The 21,618-nt window shown below is 35.7% G+C and overlaps 1 protein-coding gene across 3 annotated transcripts in view; it reads left to right on the forward strand.

The window, feature by feature from the left end:
- The window catches only part of LOC117424094 (WW domain-containing oxidoreductase-like), a 375,339-nt gene that overhangs the window by 19,662 nt on the left and 334,059 nt on the right, over positions 1-21,618 (forward strand). For all 3 annotated transcript variants that reach the window (XM_034040177.3, XM_058992655.1, XM_058992656.1), the window contains exon 5: positions 893-999. In XM_034040177.3, coding sequence (XP_033896068.2) covers positions 893-999 — 107 coding nt within the window. The remainder of the gene's footprint in view (positions 1-892; positions 1,000-21,618) is intronic.

The raw sequence follows: 21,618 nt of genomic DNA on the forward strand, positions 1-21,618 counted from the left end.
TGGACCACACAGCCTCCTATAATTTATGCATGCTTACAAAACTGTGCATTGGAGAATTGGGGGAAAAAACCCAGGCTCCTTATTTATACTGCTTTGCTATACATTTTAGGATGTGTACAGAAGACATTTGTCTCCAATGCTATCAATTTCTAATTTTTCAAATATTTTAAAGAATGTGTTTTAATTGGTTGTACATTGGTTATCATGGGCATACATGATTTATTTATTTTGGTTCTGTCTATGGTTTTGTGGCACGGTAGTGCCACCGCCCAGATGGTATTTGTCAGGGAGAGAGACTCAGACACAGAAAGCTGCACGTTAGCGCTAATGCACACTTTTATTCTCAAATAAAACGGACAAAAAACTAAACAAGATACACTTGACAAAACAAATGGCACAAGGGCCAAAACAAAAGGTTATAAAAAAAAAACTCACGAACGCAGGATGGAATAGCACAGCACGGTAACATAAACACGGACCTCCACCTCTATCACCAACATTAATTCTCTATTAACACCTGTACAATGTTCGGCTCCAGCTACATTCCCATGTGTTTTGACAGGGAGAAATTTAACCCCCTCCCTGCCAACACAATATTCCCCACACTTGCACACACACACAATTTGGCAGGGCTTCCACCCTACCACAGGTATTTAGAATGCATTATATCTATGGATATATAATGCATTATATCTATGGGTAATAGTAGCAGAACCCCATTAACGTTCCCTGGACTGAAACTCTTATATCTAAAGTAGAGATACAGTACAGTACAGCTGGCATCTTCAAAAGCAGATTAAAAACAGGTCTTTTTGATATTTTGTTTTTTAGCAGATCAGTGCCATTTTACATGAAGATGTATTCTAAGGATTGTACTGCTTTACTATTTCAGGTTTTGAGGCAGCAAAGTCCTTTGCCCTACATGGAGCCCACGTTATCCTGGCCTGTAGGAACAGAACTCGAGCAGGTGAAGCGACCAGCCTGATCCTGGAGGAGTGGGTGAGTACTAAGCATTGCGCTTTCCTCCATGCCAGGTTGAGATTCCTCTACAAATGATCTGTCAACCATGAACAAAGGAATTTGGGATACCTGCCAAATTTACTTCATGTTTGTTCTTTGGTATTCATCTGATGGCTGTCCTCATTTTGCTGATGTTTGTTGAAGTTTGAGTATTATCAGAGGTATGTAAACTGTCTTGACTGTACTGCCTGAGCAATCAACTCTGAACTGAGGAGACCTACAGTATTAAGCATTCTTGTAAGTGAATATGAATGTGGCTGGTATTGTAAATCCAGTGTTTTTCACAAAGTAATGGAGACCCAGAGACTTGACTCCACCCTGCATGGCTTGATTAGCACTCATGTTCCATATGTTTGTTTTTTGCATTGATGACCACTTGTATCGCCCAACGAGAGGGTGTGTAGAAAGATGATCTTTACAGTAGGTATTGTTTTGGGGAATTGAAGGAAGGAGGGCTAATTAACTATTATGACACTTTGACAGTCTCACAGATTTATGACTCTTGAAAAATAAACAAATGAAATGCAGGTACTGGAGCAGAAAGAATAAGCTATTACAGAACTTTAATTACAAGGAACCTGAGGCCAGGAGAGAATTAGTTGATTAATTACAGGATGCTTATAGATTACAGCAAATAGTAAGCATTTTAACCAACTACGAAACTAAATAATAAAAGAAAACCTCTTGCCAGTTTGACTAAGTAGTTTACCATGGCTGACAATACTACAATCCATCTCAGAATGTTTAACAAATGTTCTGGTTGCTGTTAATCATTTGATAGGGACTTTAATTATTTTGGTTTTAAAATAATTAATTTCAGATAGCATTATGGCTGTATGTTTTTGGCTTGTGTCTGTGAAAGAGCTGTAAATAAGTTTTGAATCCTTTTTATTTGGCAAATGTACAAAGGAGCCTCTAAGTTTTCATTCCGCAGTAAGTTACATTATAACATTACTTATGTACTTTCACATTCGAAATTTTTCATTCCTATTAACCTTGTTGAAATGTGATAATTGTCACCTACTGTAAATAGGGATACAAAGATTTGATTTTCCTTTTAAAAGGACATTTCTCTTTTAATGCAATAATGCAGTTTATATATGCAAAGGAAAAGTATACTTTTAGAATCAAGTTCTAAGACCTACAGTACAATTACTAAAGCTGGATGCTCAGGTCACTTGTCTGTCTGTACATATGTCATTTTTAACATGTACGCACAGTGGATGATGGTGTAAGTCATGGTTTTCTTTTTCATGATGCAGAAAACAACTCAATGGAAACTCTCCTCATAACATAACAACAAGTCTCATTGAATGTAATGTAACTTTAGACAGTGTGGATAGGGAAACCTAGTGTCTGGCTCAGCAGCAGCTTTAAAGAGGGAAACAGTTAAAGACATTTTGTGTTTTGTGTTCATCTGTCATTTAATACATGATGGATGTAGTTTTTTTTCCTCCTCCCATGCTTTTTAATAAAGGTTAATAGGACATAAGCAGTTATTAATACGGAAGACGGTACAAAACAGCATTGTGTCTGCTTCCAGGGCTGTCCGTTATCAGTAATAATCTCCGGAAAGGAAAGATAGCAGTGAAGATAGGACAGCCTGCGCTCTGGAGGAAACTAAGAGCCCGGTTAACACTGAACATGCATCCTGCAAGTGAAAACCAAGAAATTGGACATTCTGAGGCACTTCATTGTCAACAAGGAAATAAGGGTTTCCTGAATCCCATGATGGGTAGCTTCCGAGTAATTAAGAATGGTTTTGTGTGCCAGCCTATTGGTGTACGGCAAACAATTACAGTGCAGTTTGTTGTGTGTGAACTTGAATGTTCAGACCACAAAATACATGCTAATGCTTATGTAATTAAGGTTCGGTCTGCCTTTCTTTTTTCCATCCAGTTATGGATAGTTTTACACAGCAGGGGGTGCTGTTCTTTTTAATGCAATGCAATTACAATACAATACAATACAATACAATTCATATAGCACACTTCATAATCATCTTAAGGCACAGTAAGTAGGAGTAATCAATTAAGAGTAAGTGTGGTGAAATAAGTCAACTTTTAAGTTTAGATTTAAAAAGTTAGGAACTGGACTCAGACTGTTGGGACATTTAAATTTAAAAGCTTTGTCTGTTAAGCCAAATTGCTGGGATTTTAAACAGACCAATGTTCAGTGACATTGCCTTACCAGATAACAATGCAGTCAAATTTGGTTTTGTTCAGATTGATTTTTAAAATGTGTTTTAGCATTTAATGTAAACCTTTACATCTCAAGGTTTTAATATTGAACACATGTATATTAGAAGGACTGGAGGCTAATTTAAACTATTAAGGGTGTACAGTACAAATAGTTCAAGGGTTAAAAGTACTTTTTTTTCATTCCATTTCTTTTTTCACTTGCCTTGAGTGGAGGAAATGAGAAATTTGGAGTCCTGATTTATTTTAATCAGGAAGGAATTATCTAACATAAATCTCTCCTGGAGTAGAGGAATGGCCCTGAAGCAGCCAAGAAAAAAATATCAATACTAAGGAAAGGAGGAATGATTGTTCCAATTCACTGCTTAATTGACTTAAAAGCCTAATGAAAAAGCAGTGTAGCGGTGTTTGTAACACAGTAACTAATCAACACAGAAATCTTGGAGTGATCCATAATTTGTACACTATACAAATAGGTATATTACATTATTATAAAATAATTGCAATTTTAAAACTGAATGCATATTCTTTACTTCTTTTATTTCGATGTTTTAGGCTGTTAACATTCAGTTATTTCTAATTTGGCTTTTGGTCTATGGTTTGGTCCCATTGTAGCTGTTGCAGGGCTGCCTTTTATTGTTTTAAGAGCGCTGTCTCGTGCAGTCTTTGTAAGGCCTGTGATGATGAAGGTGGATTGGGCCTTGTAGAAAGGATAATACGATCACAGTACGTTAAAAGCCAATAACGCCTGTAGTGTAGAAATTCATTTGAAAACTTGCTATTTGGAAAATGTCTACAGTTTGCCTTTTGATCTATACTGGATACAGTGCAGTCTATAGCTATACTTAACTGTACTTGACTGAAGTCCTTAGACGATTGAAGTCGCTAGAATTGATTTAGTTTTTGCTGTTTTATGTTTTCCAGTTAGCATTTATGTTAATATGATAAGGAATTGTATGTTTAGGATTTTAATTACGTCTTTGTGCATGAGAAGACATGTAATTCAGCCAGTAGATCTCACTTGTCCGTCTCAGACCTACATGAAATATCCTATCCACATATCCATGTACAAACTGCAGAGTAGTTCACCCAACTTCTGTTACTTTGGGACTAATGGCTATCCATGTGTTATGTGTTATCTTGTGATGCTTTTAGAGCTTCCATCCATCTGAAACCGCATACTTCACAATTTCTTCACAATCAAGAGACAATTATTATTATTATTATTATTTATTTCTTAGCAGACGCCCTTATCCAGGGCGACTTACAATCGTAAGCAAATACATTTCAAGTGTTACAATACAAGTAATACAATAAGAGCAAGAAATACAATAACTTTTGTTCAAGCAATTAGTTGACTACTGTCACTTTTCTATTTGACTAGTCGACTATTCTGTGCTACCCATAGTATGACCTAATGTCCACTTGGGGCTAAGTTGAGACCACCAAACTAATTTCACTTGTTACCTTCAGAGATGAAAGGACATTGGATTGGCTGTGCCACCTTTAGTAGCTTAGTTTTAAAAATAGACCAAAGTTTGTTGTATGGGAACTTGAATGTTCAGACCACAAAATACATACTAATGCTTATGTAATAAAGGTCTGGTCTGCCGTTACCCTTTTTCCATCCAGTTATGGAAGGTTTTACACAGCAGGGGGTGCTGTTCTTTTTAATGCAATGCCTCTACCTGCTGGTTATCGTTTTCAATGGACCAAAGTTAAAATTAATCATTTTTTGCTTTTAAGCTCTAAAGCGATATTTAGAAGGCAAATCATAATACACAGGACAGTAAATGTACTTGACTTGTGGGATGCTGCAATGGAACATACAGCATCTGCTTTCGTCAGTTATGATTAATATTTTTTGGGATAAGAAGCTGCTCTAATTAGGTAACGGACCATAAACCTTTACCTTGTGAGCAATTGTTAAAACTCCTGGCTGAAGTGCTATCTTGTAATCATAAGCAAAGAATTGGAATTGCAGTGATGAAAACACGTATTAGTCTTTTACAGAGAAGAGAACTCATAGCAGGTTTAGGCTGAGGCCGCTGTATAGGGCTGATCTTGGCAGGATCTATTTACGGCTTATAACAGAAATCTGATTAGCAAAGACATCTTAAACAGAACAGCCTGAAAAAAAAGAGAATATGGAAATAGACTAAAAGGCAAAAGGCACACCAGCTTTCATTAAATCAGTAATCGATGCCAAAGAATTGCTCCTTTGAGAGAAAATAAAACCTGCTGTCTTTGTATGAAATAGCTTTGGTTCTTTGCATGGACACAACAGCAATGTATTATCATTATTTTCTTAAACCTTGTCGTTTGAATAAATTACTTGTTGGTAAACTTGATATATTTTAGGAAATATAATTTTCGCAAATATATTGACAAATTGCGAACTGAACTTTGTCTTTTTTTTCATTAAAAGTCATTTTCCAATGAAATAGTGTGAATGGAGGTGATTAAGCTAACACAGTTCCATATATGGAAATTTTAAAAAAATAACTTTTTAGGCTTTTGAAACAGTTCTCTGACAAAACCAATGTGCTGTATATCTCCTTGACAGATCATCTTGCATTGTAGCAAAAACTGTATTGTAATTAGTAAGCAATTAAACTACCATATCCATACTCTTTGCATGGCATTTTGAGCTATTCTAGGCTTAATTGGACATGTCTGAGTTTCTTAGCGTTAGGCACACAGTAGCTATAAAATGTACTAGGCCCATAGTAAAATCTAGAATGCCATGTAAGGATAATTTTTTTTTCCAGTGATTCCATGAAAAAATTACATCTTAAATTATATTTAAACACATTGAACAGCTTATTTATAAGGTACAACCACCAAAACACTGAACTTAAAAAATAAATAAATAAATAAATGCTGCTTGAATGGACTGTACATATGAGTTTTTCTTTGACATAACTTAATTAAAGCACAGAGATTAAACATTGCACCCTGCAGTTATTAACAGGCTATTTAACATCCACACTTACAGCCCAGAGGTGAGCTGAGTTAGGAATACAGAGAGCAGTAGGCGCTGTATGAGATTTGTGGAGCACGAAAATCAAACCAAACAAAAAATATGTTAAATATATTGGAATAGCCGAACAACTGTTGTTGATCTATCCCAAATCGCTGTACTGTAATGTTACTAACAACACCTGCTGTTTAGGAGACATAGTGCAAACAATTGAGGCTGCAAAATTCAAATTGCCTAGCGGCCAGGCAATTATTTTGCACTGTGGCATATGTAAGCTTAAGAGCAATACAAATTACTGAACATGCACAAATAATGAGCTGCAATCATGATAATGAGGGTCGCAATGAGTGCCGCCTGTGCATCAGGCTATTTAATGCCCGCACTTACAGCCCAGAGGTGAGGTAAGTTAGTACAGAGAGCAGTAGGCGCTGTATGAGATTTGTGGAGCACGAAAATCAAACCAAACAAAAAATATGTCAGAGGAAGGGTAGCAAAGTCCTCTTGGTGCACGGAAAACAAAAGACAAGTTTTCTGAGGAGGACCTGAGAGTCCTTACGGTTGAGGTTACTCAGCATGAAATTGAGTTTTTTGGAAAAGCCTCAGCCAACATCAGTTATGCTGCCAAAGAGGCCATATGGTCCTCTCTAGTGGAGAAAGTCAATGCTGTTGGTGTTACCAGGACAGCCAACCAGGTGATGAAAAGGTAAAATTCAGTTATTAAGTCTAGGATGTGAGACGACAACGCCTTACTACCTCATCCTCCGGCATCCCAAACAAAGTGACCCTGGGCTCGAATATGCGGGATCTTCACTGTCTTGCCCTTCTCCTCCAAAGGTTTTCCTGCCTGTCCTCAACAAAAGCCAAGCGTCGCCACATCAAGAAGTGTACCACAGCAGCCCTTTAATTACTCGCTTCTCCAATGGTTTGCACCTTGTAAGAGGAGGTCAGCAATTGCCCAAGTGCAAAGCAAAATCCTTACATGTCATTTTACTGTTTGTGCCTGCTTAGTATTCCAGATCCCCGCCCAATTCCATGCTTTTTTCTTTATTTGAATACATTTCAATATAATTTAAATGGATCAATGATGGCAAAGTGCTAATTTGATAGTGGCAGAACGGCAGGTGAAAACCATTTTTTACATATGTCACATTTTTAGTGGCTGCTAAAGTCCCACTTTACCACAGCTAAACTCAGTTTGCGCTTGCAAAACACCAATTTTGGCTGCAATATGGGTGTTTTGCAGCCGCAAATCACTTTGCACATATACTTACATCAGCCCTTTAAATGTATTAAAAGCTTCATTTTAAAAAGAAAAAGATACAGATAACTTTCTTAGAGGAAGCTCAGTAACTGAAGCAGCAGGGTTTCTCTTTCCTGTCCAGAACTTGTGGGGACAATTTGGATTCAGACCTTGGAATATGAATAACAGATTGAGCATAAAATTGTGTAGGAGGGGAACAACCCCAAGCTACCTGCTGTCACCAGTTATAATACAGCCATGTGTTGTGAAATGCATTTTATTCATTCCAAAAAGGAACTGTTAGGAACATCTTGGGGCAATTGCAAGACTGGGGGCAGATACTATTCTTATAATGTAATGCAAACATATACAATTGTTAGAGGGCAACCATAAAAGCAGATAATACAATAGTAATATTTATAATCATATTTTACATAATAATAATGCAGTGTAATTAGCCATGAAGGAAATAAAATATTTAATGATAACAGAATGGTTATAAGTAAATATTTTACTTTAAACATGAGGGGAACCAATCGTGCCTGCAGCATTGAGTACTTTGCAAATCCAGTACACTCACCACCAGAGTAACACTGTTGAAGATTAAGGGTATCTTCACTATGTTGATAACATCAAGCTACTGGAGTGTCGGGTCAAGTGACAGATGGGATTTCTTGAAATCCCAAGATACATCACTGCTGCCATTTATACAACCTCAATGCACACAGAACAGCAGATAATGTACCCTAATAGTAATCATTAGTGCTTTTATTTCTCCAACCTTAATCCTTTCAAGCCCTGCCTTCCTATTTTGAGTGTGTAGATTAGGCTATGCTTGCTCCGGAAAAGGATTTAAGATTGTATATGAAGTATGGCGATTGCATCCATCTGCTATAATGGGAAGGCTAGTCAATCTTTACAATTCCATTTTTTAACAGGATAGTCATATTGAAAATACTAAAAAAGCCAGGCACATTTCAGTTAACCCTCTGACTCGGAAGTATATTTAAAAGGATTTTATTTTGTGGCAATATTTGTGAAGCATTATGTGGCAGTGCATGTTGTTTTTTTTTTGCCTTAATAATGCTTTGGAAAAAAGAACCTTTATTTTTCTCCTATTTAATCTAAAATTAGACCCTCCCAGTGTTTGACATATTTTACAGACAAAAATAGCAATTTTAATGATTTCATACCAGGTTATCTTCAAACTATCACGATTTAATTCCATTGCATTTGGTATATTATTCAAATCTTGATCGATTGAGATCACAGTACTGAAGTATAAAATAACTTCTGCCTGCTTGGTGTGAGAGCAAGCTGTTTTCAGATTTGAGGGGTATTAAGTATTTAAACCGTTTCAGATTGGCTATCTTTATCATGTCCAGAGATCTCTCAACAAATGCATCAGAAAATGATAATACAAATTTAACACATTTGTATTAGTTGTACATGCATTAGTATGTAACACTAAACAGAGGACTAAATCGGGGTGTGAGTAAGCATTTCTTAATGATTTATCAGGAATAAAAACTTTTAAGTTGGCCTGTGCACTCGGGTCCAGTGCTCCAACACTACAGACTCTTCACAGTAGAATCACTGCAGTCTTTCCACAACTGACTGCAAACATGTGGCATAGATTTTACAGTCTCATTACAGGAGGTTAGAGTTAAGAAAAGACAAATATTTACATTATGACCATGTTTTACCATAAGAACACTGTTCATGTCGTTTATACTGTTCCACTGGTGTCATTTTTATGGGCTGTAATGAAGCCACTATAAACCGCAGCAGAAAATTAAATAGCAGATGTGCTGCACAGACAAACAGTGCAGTGAGGACCCCTAAGTACACTTGCCAAGGGATGCCTAACATTATATTGGAAGGAAGGTCTAGCTGGCGAAATGCATGTACTGTAGGAACTTTTCCCTATAAAGATGAACCTATTTGGCTAATAGAGCCAGAATATCACAAACTAAACACAAAATAATACTTCTATGTAGTAGAAGTGAAAGGCCACGTTCTTGTGCACTACAAGGACACATCCTTTTTCACAATGAGGGCAGGTTAAGCTAACAGTTAAAAGATAAAGCATTTGCTGCGAGTGTGTTTTATTTTCCTTGATTCTCTTTAAAATTCTGCTTATCTTTTCATTCCCATTCCCTGGAGGGGGGTATAATGGAACCCCTAAAGAGTGTAATTACTGATCGGTGCTCAAACCAAGGCTCATCTCCGCTAAAAAGAAACTCTGAGCTGCTTTTTAAAGAGGGCTGTTTTTTAAATAAAAATGCAAATGAACCACTTTGTAACCACATTAATTACCCACCTAGCCTCTTATTACCATGTTTGTGGTGTTTGCAAAACACTATTTACAATCTAGTGAATATTAACATTACCGGTCAACGCGAAAGATTGTTGTGTTAGGGTGTGCTTTGGAACCAATTAGGGTAAACCTGCCTTCCTTGGAGATACATGAACAAAAAAGCATAGCCTTTCAATGTCAAATAATAACATTAACTCAAGCCAGGTAGGCAGAGAGCTGTAATTACATTACCAGCTCCAGTTTGCTTTCTCAATGTGTTTTGTTGTCTACAGCTTAGAACAAATGGACGCCAAAGTTCCGTCCTGTCATTTTATCTGGGCTGTGATCTTCCCCCTGCGCATGTATGTCACCCAGCAAGACAAACACCAGGGTGCTTCATTACCAGGCTGTGTTTTCTTTTGTTTTCTATGAATCTTTATAAAAAAATAAATACAATGAAGCTGAAATTGACGTATATATATATGTGTGATATGATAATTTTATTATTCCTATGCTAACCGTGGGAAATACCTTTTTTTTTTTTTTAATCGACTGTGCAAAGCAACAGCTGTCTATACAATACACAAAGACAACACAGTGCACATTTTAAATACAGCTCTTAAAATGATGGGCTCATAACTGTCTAATATATTAAATACTTATGTGTGACGTATGAAAAAAAAATGTATTCATGCTTTCACTGAAATAACCACTGCTTACCCCATGCTAAATTTAACGACACAAGCTTTATTGTAAGTACATACCTGAAGTCTGATTGTTTAGTATGAATAAAGCTTTTTGAGGTTGTTCTGCTGTAACACTGTTACAATTTTATGAATTGGTAATATAGACCTGTAGATACAACACTAATAAAATGTCTGCTAACATTTCAAACTTTACAGTGTCATATCATAGACCCATCTGTTTGAATGTTCGAGCCATGAAATAAAAATACATAGTTTGATATGTACATCTTGATGTCCCAACCTTTCAACCTTCAGTTGTTTTTTGGGATTGTTAGTGGTGACATTTAGTTGTATGTTGCCATCCCTATGCACTTCACATCGGCTGAAACGGGAATACCTGTTATGTACTGTACAGTATTTAGGGAGAATACCTGTTATGTACTGTACAGTAATTATTAGAGGGAATATTTGAAAGGCTTGTCTCGGATCATCAATGCCGTATTTCACAATTAAATAATGTATGAGTTCTGCCATTACACCTTGATTAAACACAAAGTTGAAAGCCTTTGTTTTAATAGCCCTGAGAGGGAATCAGCTCATTGTATTTCTTTACTGTCATCTTTTACTTCAGCAACTAATGTAGTTGTTTGAACTGATTTTTAAGGCTTTTTCTTCCCCTGTGATGGAGAAGCAGGAAGCATTTACGTTTGCTAAATGATCATCCTCTGTTAGTCATTGTTCTAGGGAGCTTAAAAAAATAAAAATAAAAACTGATTTAGATTTAAACTACTGAAGTTCTCAGAACTAGTAAATAGGAAAGATTTTAAAGCTGGTTATTGAAATTCTAAGCCGTAGTGTGCAATGGAAAATTTGGAACGTATCTTATAAGAAGATTATCTCAAAAGATTTAAATGAAAAAAAAGGGTCTACCCTTTTCTCACGGGAAATATAATTATTTAATTATTTAATACGCTGATAAAAGACTTTAAAGATAACATTGTTATTTTATTAGTGGGTACCAAAGACCAAGTCACAGACTCTACTTCTTCCGAGTGTGTGTGTGTGTGTGTGTGTGTGTGTGTGTGTGCATAACCAGTACAGGGATAGAATAGTATGAAAAACCTGTGTTGTGGGAATGCACACACATGACATTCTTATTTTAGCAATAGTTGGCATAGAAAAGACATTGTAAAACCCACCCTGGTTGCACCTGGGGCTATTGTTTTCATTGATTTTTACAATGACAGTGAGTTGTAGAAAAAAGTAACTGAATTCTAAACATATTTTTTTACATTTTGTTGCAATCGATAGTCACGTGCTAGGAGCACGGCACCACAGGGTGGCTGGATTTTGTAGTTGCTTTTGTTACTGTTTCTCTTAAAGGGAATTTCCAACCTATCTAAACAGCAAGTTACTCATTAATTTTGTATTGATATGAAGGCAGGTAATGAAGTAGTTTGTTTATCAATACAGTACTACATATGTGTTTGCTGTTCCCAATTGTAAAAGCACCCCCCCTTACAGGTAGAGAGCAGGAGCTGTGTATGTTGGAATGTTGAATTCAAACATAACATGAGTACTTAGCTTTACCCAGCACAGCCACTTGTTAATAAATGTACTTTTACCAGAAGGCTGGAGCTGTCCATAAACCTCAAGCACTGGAGTGTTTGTGAAACCGCACTTAAACCACAATAAACTACAAGCCAGCAGTAATTACATTAGCTGTCCATTATAGACTAAACGTTTACTTTTGGTGCTTTACGGAGAGCTTAGCCCTTCTCAGTAAAGCTGTAGTTTCAGAGAGGCATTTATCAGGGAAATTGAATTGGAAAATATTATCTAAATGCAGTTACATTTACATTAAATTCCTATTAATTTAGGCCAGATAGAATTTAACTTGCTGCATCAGTTTTGCAGAGCAGCTTTATTACCCTATATATTACGTTAAAAGGCGGTAAATGTAAGTTATACTCAGTGCGTTTATAGTCCTGCTTTAGTTCATTTAATTCTGCAGTGAGTCCCGGTGGTTGGAGCTGAGCTTCATATAGAACACGGAACTCAGAAAACAAGATATATAAAGATTGCAATTGTTTTTATATAGAGGCAGAGTTATTTTTCTGTTACAGTGTCTTACCTCTTTATTTGTTAGCATACAGCAGTGTTTTTCTGGGGTCTAAGAGTACTGATATTGCTGATGGTTTTTTTTTGTTTTTTTTTAACTGCAGATATTTATTTTAAATTTAAAAAGGTATTATTCATTAAGATTAATATTTTTGAGATATATAGCTGTTTAACCCTTTTGGCTCTGGATTCCCTATTGTAGTGGGTTTTATATCCAGGATAAAGCTCTATTGTATTTTTTTTAAGTGGTTCCTCCAATAGAGAATCTATAGTACACACAAAACATTTGGTTCAAGAACTATGAAATACTTTAAATCCTAATTTAATAAACACCAGTTACAACGGCAAGTGTATCCAGGATCAAAAATTGCTCAAACTGACGCATGTGCAATCTCTGTTCGTTATGCATACAATGTGCCCACTGTGTGCCACCTTTTATTTTACACTTTGACTGCATGGTCTCTTGCGACCCCAAGTGCCTATAGAATGCACTTTGTATTGTACAATACATGTATATCCTATTGCCACAATAGTGTCCTACAGTATGTTATATATTTTCAATGCTGTATAATGTACAGGGGTAAGGGGTCTTATCCCAACTTTAATGTACATTTCTGAAATAAAATATTTATTGTATAAAAAGGATTTGATCTGGATTGAGGACTATGATTTAGAAGCTGTGTGATAACATACTGATGTTGGTAAGTAGTTTGCGATGTTCATAGTCTCAAGCAAAAGCCTGTTTTTTTCAGTATTTGTTCGTTTTTTTAGTAGAATGTTGAAGTCCCCTTATGGACAGAAGAAAAGGCTGTTAAGGATGAAATGTTCTTAGATATGCATGAAACCTCAAAACACTTAGAATTATACTCCTTTTGAACAACCTTGTGTGAAATGAAAAAGAAAGAGGAAAAAAAAAAAACCCTGCTGAGAGCGGATCTCATTGAGCACTCAGTATTGAGAGCGGGGCTTTAGATCAAGATGAAAGAAAAATTAAATTGTACATGGAAGAGCTGTTAATTGAGCTGCACTGTGTTTAACAAGGGAGCATCGGGTCCGGGTGCTCAATACTACGGAGAATTATTAATGTACCAGATCACAAACCTGTCAGATCGGATCACAGGATTCAAATGGACAGCTTGGCTTCTTGATGGAACCCTGAACAGCAGATTGAAGAGTCAAAAGTTCATCTGGACTTTGGCTTCAGACAGTATATCCCACAGACTTTCTCAGTCATCCCGATCATTGTGAAGTTGAAGGTACTGTTTGCAAGTAAAATTCCTTTTTAAGGCTAGCTAGATGTACTTGGTGTATAGTATGTAATGCACTTACAAATCTACTTAGTCAGTTCTTGCCCTTCAGTCCTACAAGCTCAGGATAGAAAACTGGTGAAGAAACCCCTCAGCTGTCTGTCATGGACTGGTACTTCCCCTGGACTGACAAGGACTGACTCACACCTGCCCAGAGGCAAGCTACCATGACAAGAACAAGATACTTCCCTGTGATTTGACAAGTTGTTTTTCTTTGTCTTTGAGAACTAAAGTAAACACAGGCAATTTAGTTATATAACTTCTGAAAACTTATTTTTCTTTCATCCCCATTCCTCTGCATACTATTACATTTGATTAATCTGATTACTACAGAAAATAAAAATATTATTTTTATTTTAGAAATGCTTGACTTAATCCTATTTGCTCAGGATATGGCAATAGGTATCCTAACACAGATACAGTATATGTTTTGCTGTTTCTCATATTTATTTCAGAAGCCTTCCAATCTCAGGGCTATAAGGCAGATAGGTATTAATTTACTGTTAACTGTCTGTAGGCAACTGCAGAATGGAAATATATTTAAAATGTAGATAAAAAAAAAAACCCTAAGCACTCTTCCTGATGCCAACAACAAATCGAATTTAAACTGACAACCCTGGGACTCATGCTACATTTTTCTCTTTAATGTAACACGACTTTAAATTGATGCGGCCCCAGAGTGATTGAAAAACTCTCGCAGCTTGTCTCTCACCATTACATTTCTGATCAGTGCAACTTCATTTTGAAAACTCTTAGTTTTGCGAATGATTGGTTTATTAAACGCAATAGAAAAAAATGAAAAGAGGGTAACGAAGGCCCTTGACTGAGGCAACAAGATTGCCTATTATATTTTAATTAAAGGTTTAACAATTTGTACTAGTCTCGGCACACATTAATACAAATGACCAAAAAGGTACCCCCCCCCCCCCCCCCTCACTTCCCTTAGAAACACAATGAGAACAAAGCCATTTAATTTTGCCTCCTGCTGATGTCATTTCAAACTGAAGTCTAAGTGCTTTTGATTTCTGGGCTTTTATTAAAAGAAAAAAGCAACTACATTTCAGGTTTTTTAAGTTCATTATTATTGCCATGTTTAAGAGTAAAAGGATGATAATTAAAAAACAAGTAGCTTCAAATGTTATTTATTTGTTCTGCTTTTCCTGTGTCTTTTTATGGTGTTTTCAATCATAGAGTGGTTCTGGGTATATTTACATGGCTTTGAACTTGCTTTGAACTTGTCTGGATTTCTACTGTAGCTGCCTAGCACTGAACAGCCTTCCTCATTCAATAAAATTAGATGACAACATGACTACTCTACATATATAGAGAGGGTGAGTACTTGGGACCTGCCATGTAGAAAAGCCTTATACCCTTAGCTGAAGGCATCTGATGGAGACGTCATTGTTTTACCAGAATCACAGAGAGTGGCTTACTTCTTTTGAAATTTGAACTGACCAAATGTACAGTAATGGCTGTTTAAAGTAAATGGGATTTAAAGAACAATTACTATTGTTAGCCTACTCTTGTTCCGGATGTACAGGTTAATTTGCTGGTTGGCTGAGTTGGTTGTAGTTTGCGTCAGTGTAGTTTTAAGAAACACATTCCAATTCTTTTATATTTAAAAAAAAACGACTCGGTTCCTCTGTCAGTGTTTTGTATTTGAATATCATTATTCATTTTCTGGCATTGTATGTTGCATACAAACTTTTCGACGCATTTGTATTTTTATTTGTATACAGTAAGCTTTTCATGTTGGTATAATGTTGGCTGTACATGATGTCATTATTTTTGCTTATAAGGTTGGTGCTCATGAGTGGTCAGTGCTTTCAAGCTGGTGTCAAATTATTCTTATCTACCAAACTCAACGTGTTATCTTTATGTCTTAAAATATAATTGGATTGGACAGTCACATATTGGTAAATAACGCCTACTCAACAAACAAAGAGGCTCCAGTTTGACCCGTCACTATCTGACATAGCTCCCTGAACCTTTCGTTCTGGGTTACTGGCTCATATTTTACAAACCCGAAAGCTGCTGCTACTGCTTCTGTCTTTTCCTTTTCTTTATTCTGGAACTCAATTCACATCTCAATGACAAGAATATGGTTTGCGACTGCTTTAGCTTATCGGTACAGCAGCTTTTTCTTGTTTTTATTTTCCTTTCCTTGCAATAAATTGCCTACGTTTCAAAGCCTCCACTCCATTATTCTTCTGAAGACAAATGTTCTGATTGCTTGGTTTAAATTGACTGGGAGAGATCTCTGTTAGTCCCTGCAACTTCCTCCCATTGATTCCTCCAAGACATCGACACACAAACCCATTATCTGTAAATCTTACAGCAGGCTTTACTGTAATATTACACAGAGGTATATGTTGTACTGCCGGATTAAGAGCCTCTTTATTATTCTCATGATAAAGGGAATAAAACATGAAATCCAGAGCCTTCACCTTTGTGTGGAGCTGCTGATGTTTGAAGGCTTGATTTTATGCATTTTGTCTAGCTTGGGACATACAGAAGCCTGTAGGAAACACTGACTACATTATTATTAACAAAAAAAAAGTTATTCCCACAGCTCTCTTCAGACCAATTGAAAGCCATTGAAATAAAGTACCCTTTAAAAAGGTTTTGGGATCAGACAAGACAAAAATTAAACTTTTCGGTCTAAATTCCAAGCGTTACGTCTGGTGCAAGCCCAACACTGCACATCACCCAGTCAACACCATCCCAGTTGTCAAGCATGGTGGTGGCAGCATCATGTTATGGGAATGCTTCTCTTCAGCAGGGACTGGGAAGCTTGTCAGGACATAGGGGAGAATGGATGGTGCAAAGTATAGGCGAATCCTTGGGGAAAACCTGTTTGAGTCAGCCAAGATAATTCACATTTCAGCAGGACAATGACCCGAAGCACAAAGCCAAAGCCACACTGGAGTGGTTGAACAAGAAGAGAATTAATGATCTTGAGTAGCCCAGTCAAAGTCCTGACTTGAATCCAATCGAACATTTATGGTGATACTTGAAGATTGCAGTCCAGACGATCCCCAAAAACTTATCAGAACTGGAGCAATTTTCCCGTGAAGAATGGGCAAAAATGTCACCATCCTTCTGTGCAAAGCTAGTAGAGACCTATCCAAAAAGACTGCAAAAAGTGCTTCTACCAAGTACTTACTTAAGGGGCTGAATACTTATGCAACCAGTAAATTTCATTTTGTACATTTTCTTTGCAAGTTTTGCTGACATTTAACGTCCTCCTCATATAACAGTGTTCAGTTTAACCACTACAGTTTTGAAAAACTGTGCAAACATTATTTGTAATTCAACAAAATGTGACATTACTGATCGGAGGTGAATACTTCTGCAAACCACTATGTGTGTAGGGATATATATATACACACACACACACACACACACACACACACACACTAACACTATAATTATAATTATCTACCAGTTTTCCAGTAGAACACTTCTTTACAAATTAAAATAAATAAGGGAACCTGGAGAAAATATATGGAAGAGTTAAAATTCCAGCTGTGGGGTTCACAGAGATTAATCTACTGTTCCATGTAGTTGAATAGACAATCTGAATGAACCCTCACTTGAAGCAGCTTGATAGCAATTAAGAAACCAATGGTGCAGGTCATAAATGATTAAAATGATATTTATTATATTACTGCTTCATCTCTTCAAATAATGTGAAAGTATTATGCATTAATACAACAGCAATGCATGGTTAAACAACATTTTAACAGTATTATAAACTGAAAAAAATTACCAATATTCTGTTTTTCAGTACAATTTAAGTGTGGTGCAGCACACAAGACTTGTTTTAAATATATATATATATATGTATATGTATATGTATATAAATATAAATATATACATATATATATATATATATGTATATGTATGTATATGTATGTATATATTTATATTTATGTTGTTTTGTTAAAAAGAGTCGTTTTAAATCTCAACAAGAGTCAACAGCAATAACCCTTTTTAGGTGCAAAACAGAGACCGGGACTACTGGAGACAGACTTGGGGCAGAGGGGTAAGTGTATGGAATAGATTACCCAGCCAAATTGTTTTAAGAGCCGACTAGATGTAGTTCTGGGACAATCACTGGAAACAAGATGAAGACTGCTGATGAGCTCTCCTCTCACTTGTAATTTTTCTTATTGTCTTATGTTTGGAGTTTTGCATATGAATAACATGATACAGCTCTCTAAAATACTTGGCCACTTCTAAATGTATTTCACTAGAATTTAAATAAAACCTGTTAAACTGTGCTGAGATTTACACTGTGAGACGACATCCAAGCGTGAATAGAAATCTGTTGTTGAAGTGCAGCACAAATCATTTTTAAATACGAGTCATGGATCAGAACCTGCTCCAGTTTGCTGTGTGTTTTAATTCTGCAGTTCAGCACTTTTTCTCAGAGGTGGGTGAATTGAAACTTACTCACCTGTCGAGTCAAAACATGTTAATATGAGACGTGCTTCCATTTTGTCAGATGGTGGTGCCCCTGACAGGTGATGAGTTGTAATTTAAGGACTCATCACAGGCTTTTTATAGTCAAATGTTTACAGTACTCAACTGTCTTCTGGATTTACATTTATTTAAGTAAGAATTAAATAATACAAATATCATTCTGAACAGTGCGTGGGTGTCTATTATTGTATTTTTGGCTTATTAAAAATATATAAAATCTAGGATAAATTAGTACGGTTTATGCTAATTGAATAGATCCCACTTATTTCATGTAAAATAGGTCTTTTAGTATAGTAAGATGGAAAAATCGATCTGGGTATTTTACCATGGCACCTCCTGGCCTTTCAAGGAAAGTGTTTTTGCCAGTCAGTAGCACCACTCTTTTACATATTAAAATAGAAAACGAAAGCTTTACCACTCATGAAGTTATGGGGACTCTTCTCCCTCCCGTGATAAATTCCTGAAACCCACTAACATCCCTCCCTGCAATTACGAGTTAGTATAAAATACATGTCAAGGCTTGTTTTTCATATTTGAACAAGTAAAATGACTTATGTCCTAACACTGCAATTGGTAATTTTTTTACTGGAATGTTCATCGTGTGTGTAATACCAAAATTATAAACACTATATGAAAAATGTGCATTCAGTATGGAAAAAAAGAAGCAAACTGTTCTTTCTGCTTTCTTTCGTTCATCCCTCTTTATCTAGTTATTCCTTTTTAGTGTGGCATCCACACATTTGATCTGTTAATACATCATTACCAACCTCCATGTTTTTATTTATAAGCATCTGCCAACTACCAGATGCTCAGTTTTATAGTTTTTTTGTTGTTTTGTTTTATTAAAGCCAATGGTTGGTACAACTCCATGTTACACTGTATATATTTTGATATATTGTTTGTTTGTTTGTTTTTTGATCACAGACTTGAACGTTCATACTTTGCATAATGTCATCCATCTGTTGTGCCATTCTGTACAGAATCTGTGCAATACTATGCATAACCTTACAGTTAACCATATGGAATATTTCTTCTGTAATACCATAGCACACAACTGGTAGATTAAATACAACTTGCATGTTTACAGGTTAGTGAATAAAGCGTATGCTTAATTCACTAAAGCATATGCTCATACTTGTTTCTTCTCCAGGTTACTGATAAAGGGTATTATTCTTTTGCCAGTGCACCATGCTCACTTGCTTATATTTACATAATATTGACATTACTGAAAAAGTACAGAAAATGTAGACTACTTGATATTTCAGAGGACTTTGATTGATGGATTTAAAATCTGGTTTTGATAAAGTGCTGAATGACAATATTGCAAGGCAAAGCATTTACTCCAGCTCCAGTCTTTAATTTAAAAGAATATATATATATTGTATTTTTGGCTTATTAAATATATATAAAATCTAGGATAAATTAGTACGGTTTATGCTAATTGAATACAAAACGAATTGAAAGTGCTTATGATACCTTGAATTGTATGTATATGTTTGGTTCAAGTTTTTTTTTTTCTCTAATTAATTAATTAATTAATTAATTAATTAATTAATTAATTAATTAATTAATTTTTTAACAGGTGATTTTTCAATAATGATTGGCATAATGCTTTGAAAATATTCCACATTGACTGTTTTTTTTTTTTGGTGTAAAGAGATTTTTCTTACTAAATATGAATATTTTCAATAAGCCAAAAAAGTCTACTACCGATAACCATTTTTTTTTTTTTTTTTTTTTGTATGTGCTGGCTAAAGTCAGTAGCTTTGTGTTGGTTCTTTTCATATACAGTATTCCAATTTGTATTTGAGCTGGAGGGTGCTGCCCGGAATAGACTGTAAATAGTGTTTAAACTCTGATGCCTTGCCATTTGCAGCATGGTATAGTATGTAGAATAGTAACAGCAGCGGTCTCTACACAGAACCAAATAACAGGGTTCTGTTTTACAATGTATTTTGTTATCTTCTAAGACCTCTCTAGTTGTTGTGACCATGTCCATGGGCTGTTTAGTGATACAACAGTGACTGGTTGAATAATATCTGGGCACTTTTATCTGTAATAGATAGTGTTATTGCTTGTAGCAGGACCAGGGCATAAAATCTTTAAGATAACATGTATTTGCTTTGGTGCAAACTGTCCTGCCAAAACACATGCTAGTAAGATCCGAACATGCATTATAGTTCATATATTTATGTAAAAGAAGATAATATTAATTCACCATGTGCATTAATCATTGCTTTCAGAAGGGCAAAATCTTTAGGTTAAATGACTCTACCTATGTTGTATGAAATACCCTTCTCCACAGACATCATTAATCAATGATTTTGTGCTAGCCCCCCCCCCCCCCCCACACACTATTAAAAGGCAGAGAAAAATGTGATCTTTACAGTGCAAAAATATAATTTAATATTCATAAAAACATAACCTTGAAGAAAAATGCCCAACTCATTTAAATGCTAATTTATTTGTTAACATAGCATCAAGATTTCCACGATCCGTGTGTCAAAACTTTACAGTTTGTTACAGGTATTTTCTGCATGTTTATTTATTTTTCATTTAATTTAAAGCCACCCCAAAGAGGTATGAGGCTGCCAAGAACTGAAACAACAAAGACAGAACTCAAGGAGATATATGGTTACGCTTCACATCAGGGTTGTTATTTACTAATTTATAGCTGTAAATGTTGTTTTAATAAACTTTTCATCTCCTTTGTGGATTCATTTCTATGGCGATGGCTATACAGTATAGCAGAGGAGACCCTACATATGTATATACAGTTGTAGTCAAAATTTTACATACCGCAATGGAAATTTATAATTTCTAGGAATATCTTGAAAACAAAGAATTTTAGGAATAATCTTTTGTAGCAAAAGTTTTGCATTTGTGGATGAGGAAAAAAGGTTACAAGAAATAGAAAATTATTTCTACAATTAAATAGTCTACAATTATGTATTTCAGCAATTTAATTGCAAAACTCCAAAAATGCTAATTCAGAAGTATTCATACCCTTTTATGCTGTGATAGTATTGTCTACAAGGTCCTTGAAATTTCAATATGATAATGCAGAACCTAATTCTAGAAGTCTAAGGTTTTGTGGAGTGATGAAACAAAAATCGAGCTATTTGATCACACTGATAGTCGTTACATTTGAGGAAAGTCTGGTGAGGTGTACAAAGAAAAGAACACCATACCTTCTGTCAAGCATGGAGATGGTAATATCCTTCTATGGGACTGTTTTTCCTTTAATGCCGCAGGAAATTTAGCTCCAATACATGG

This window comes from Acipenser ruthenus, chromosome 19, assembly GCF_902713425.1.
Source record: "Acipenser ruthenus chromosome 19, fAciRut3.2 maternal haplotype, whole genome shotgun sequence".
In the NCBI taxonomy this organism is placed as follows: Eukaryota; Metazoa; Chordata; class Actinopteri; order Acipenseriformes; family Acipenseridae; genus Acipenser; species Acipenser ruthenus.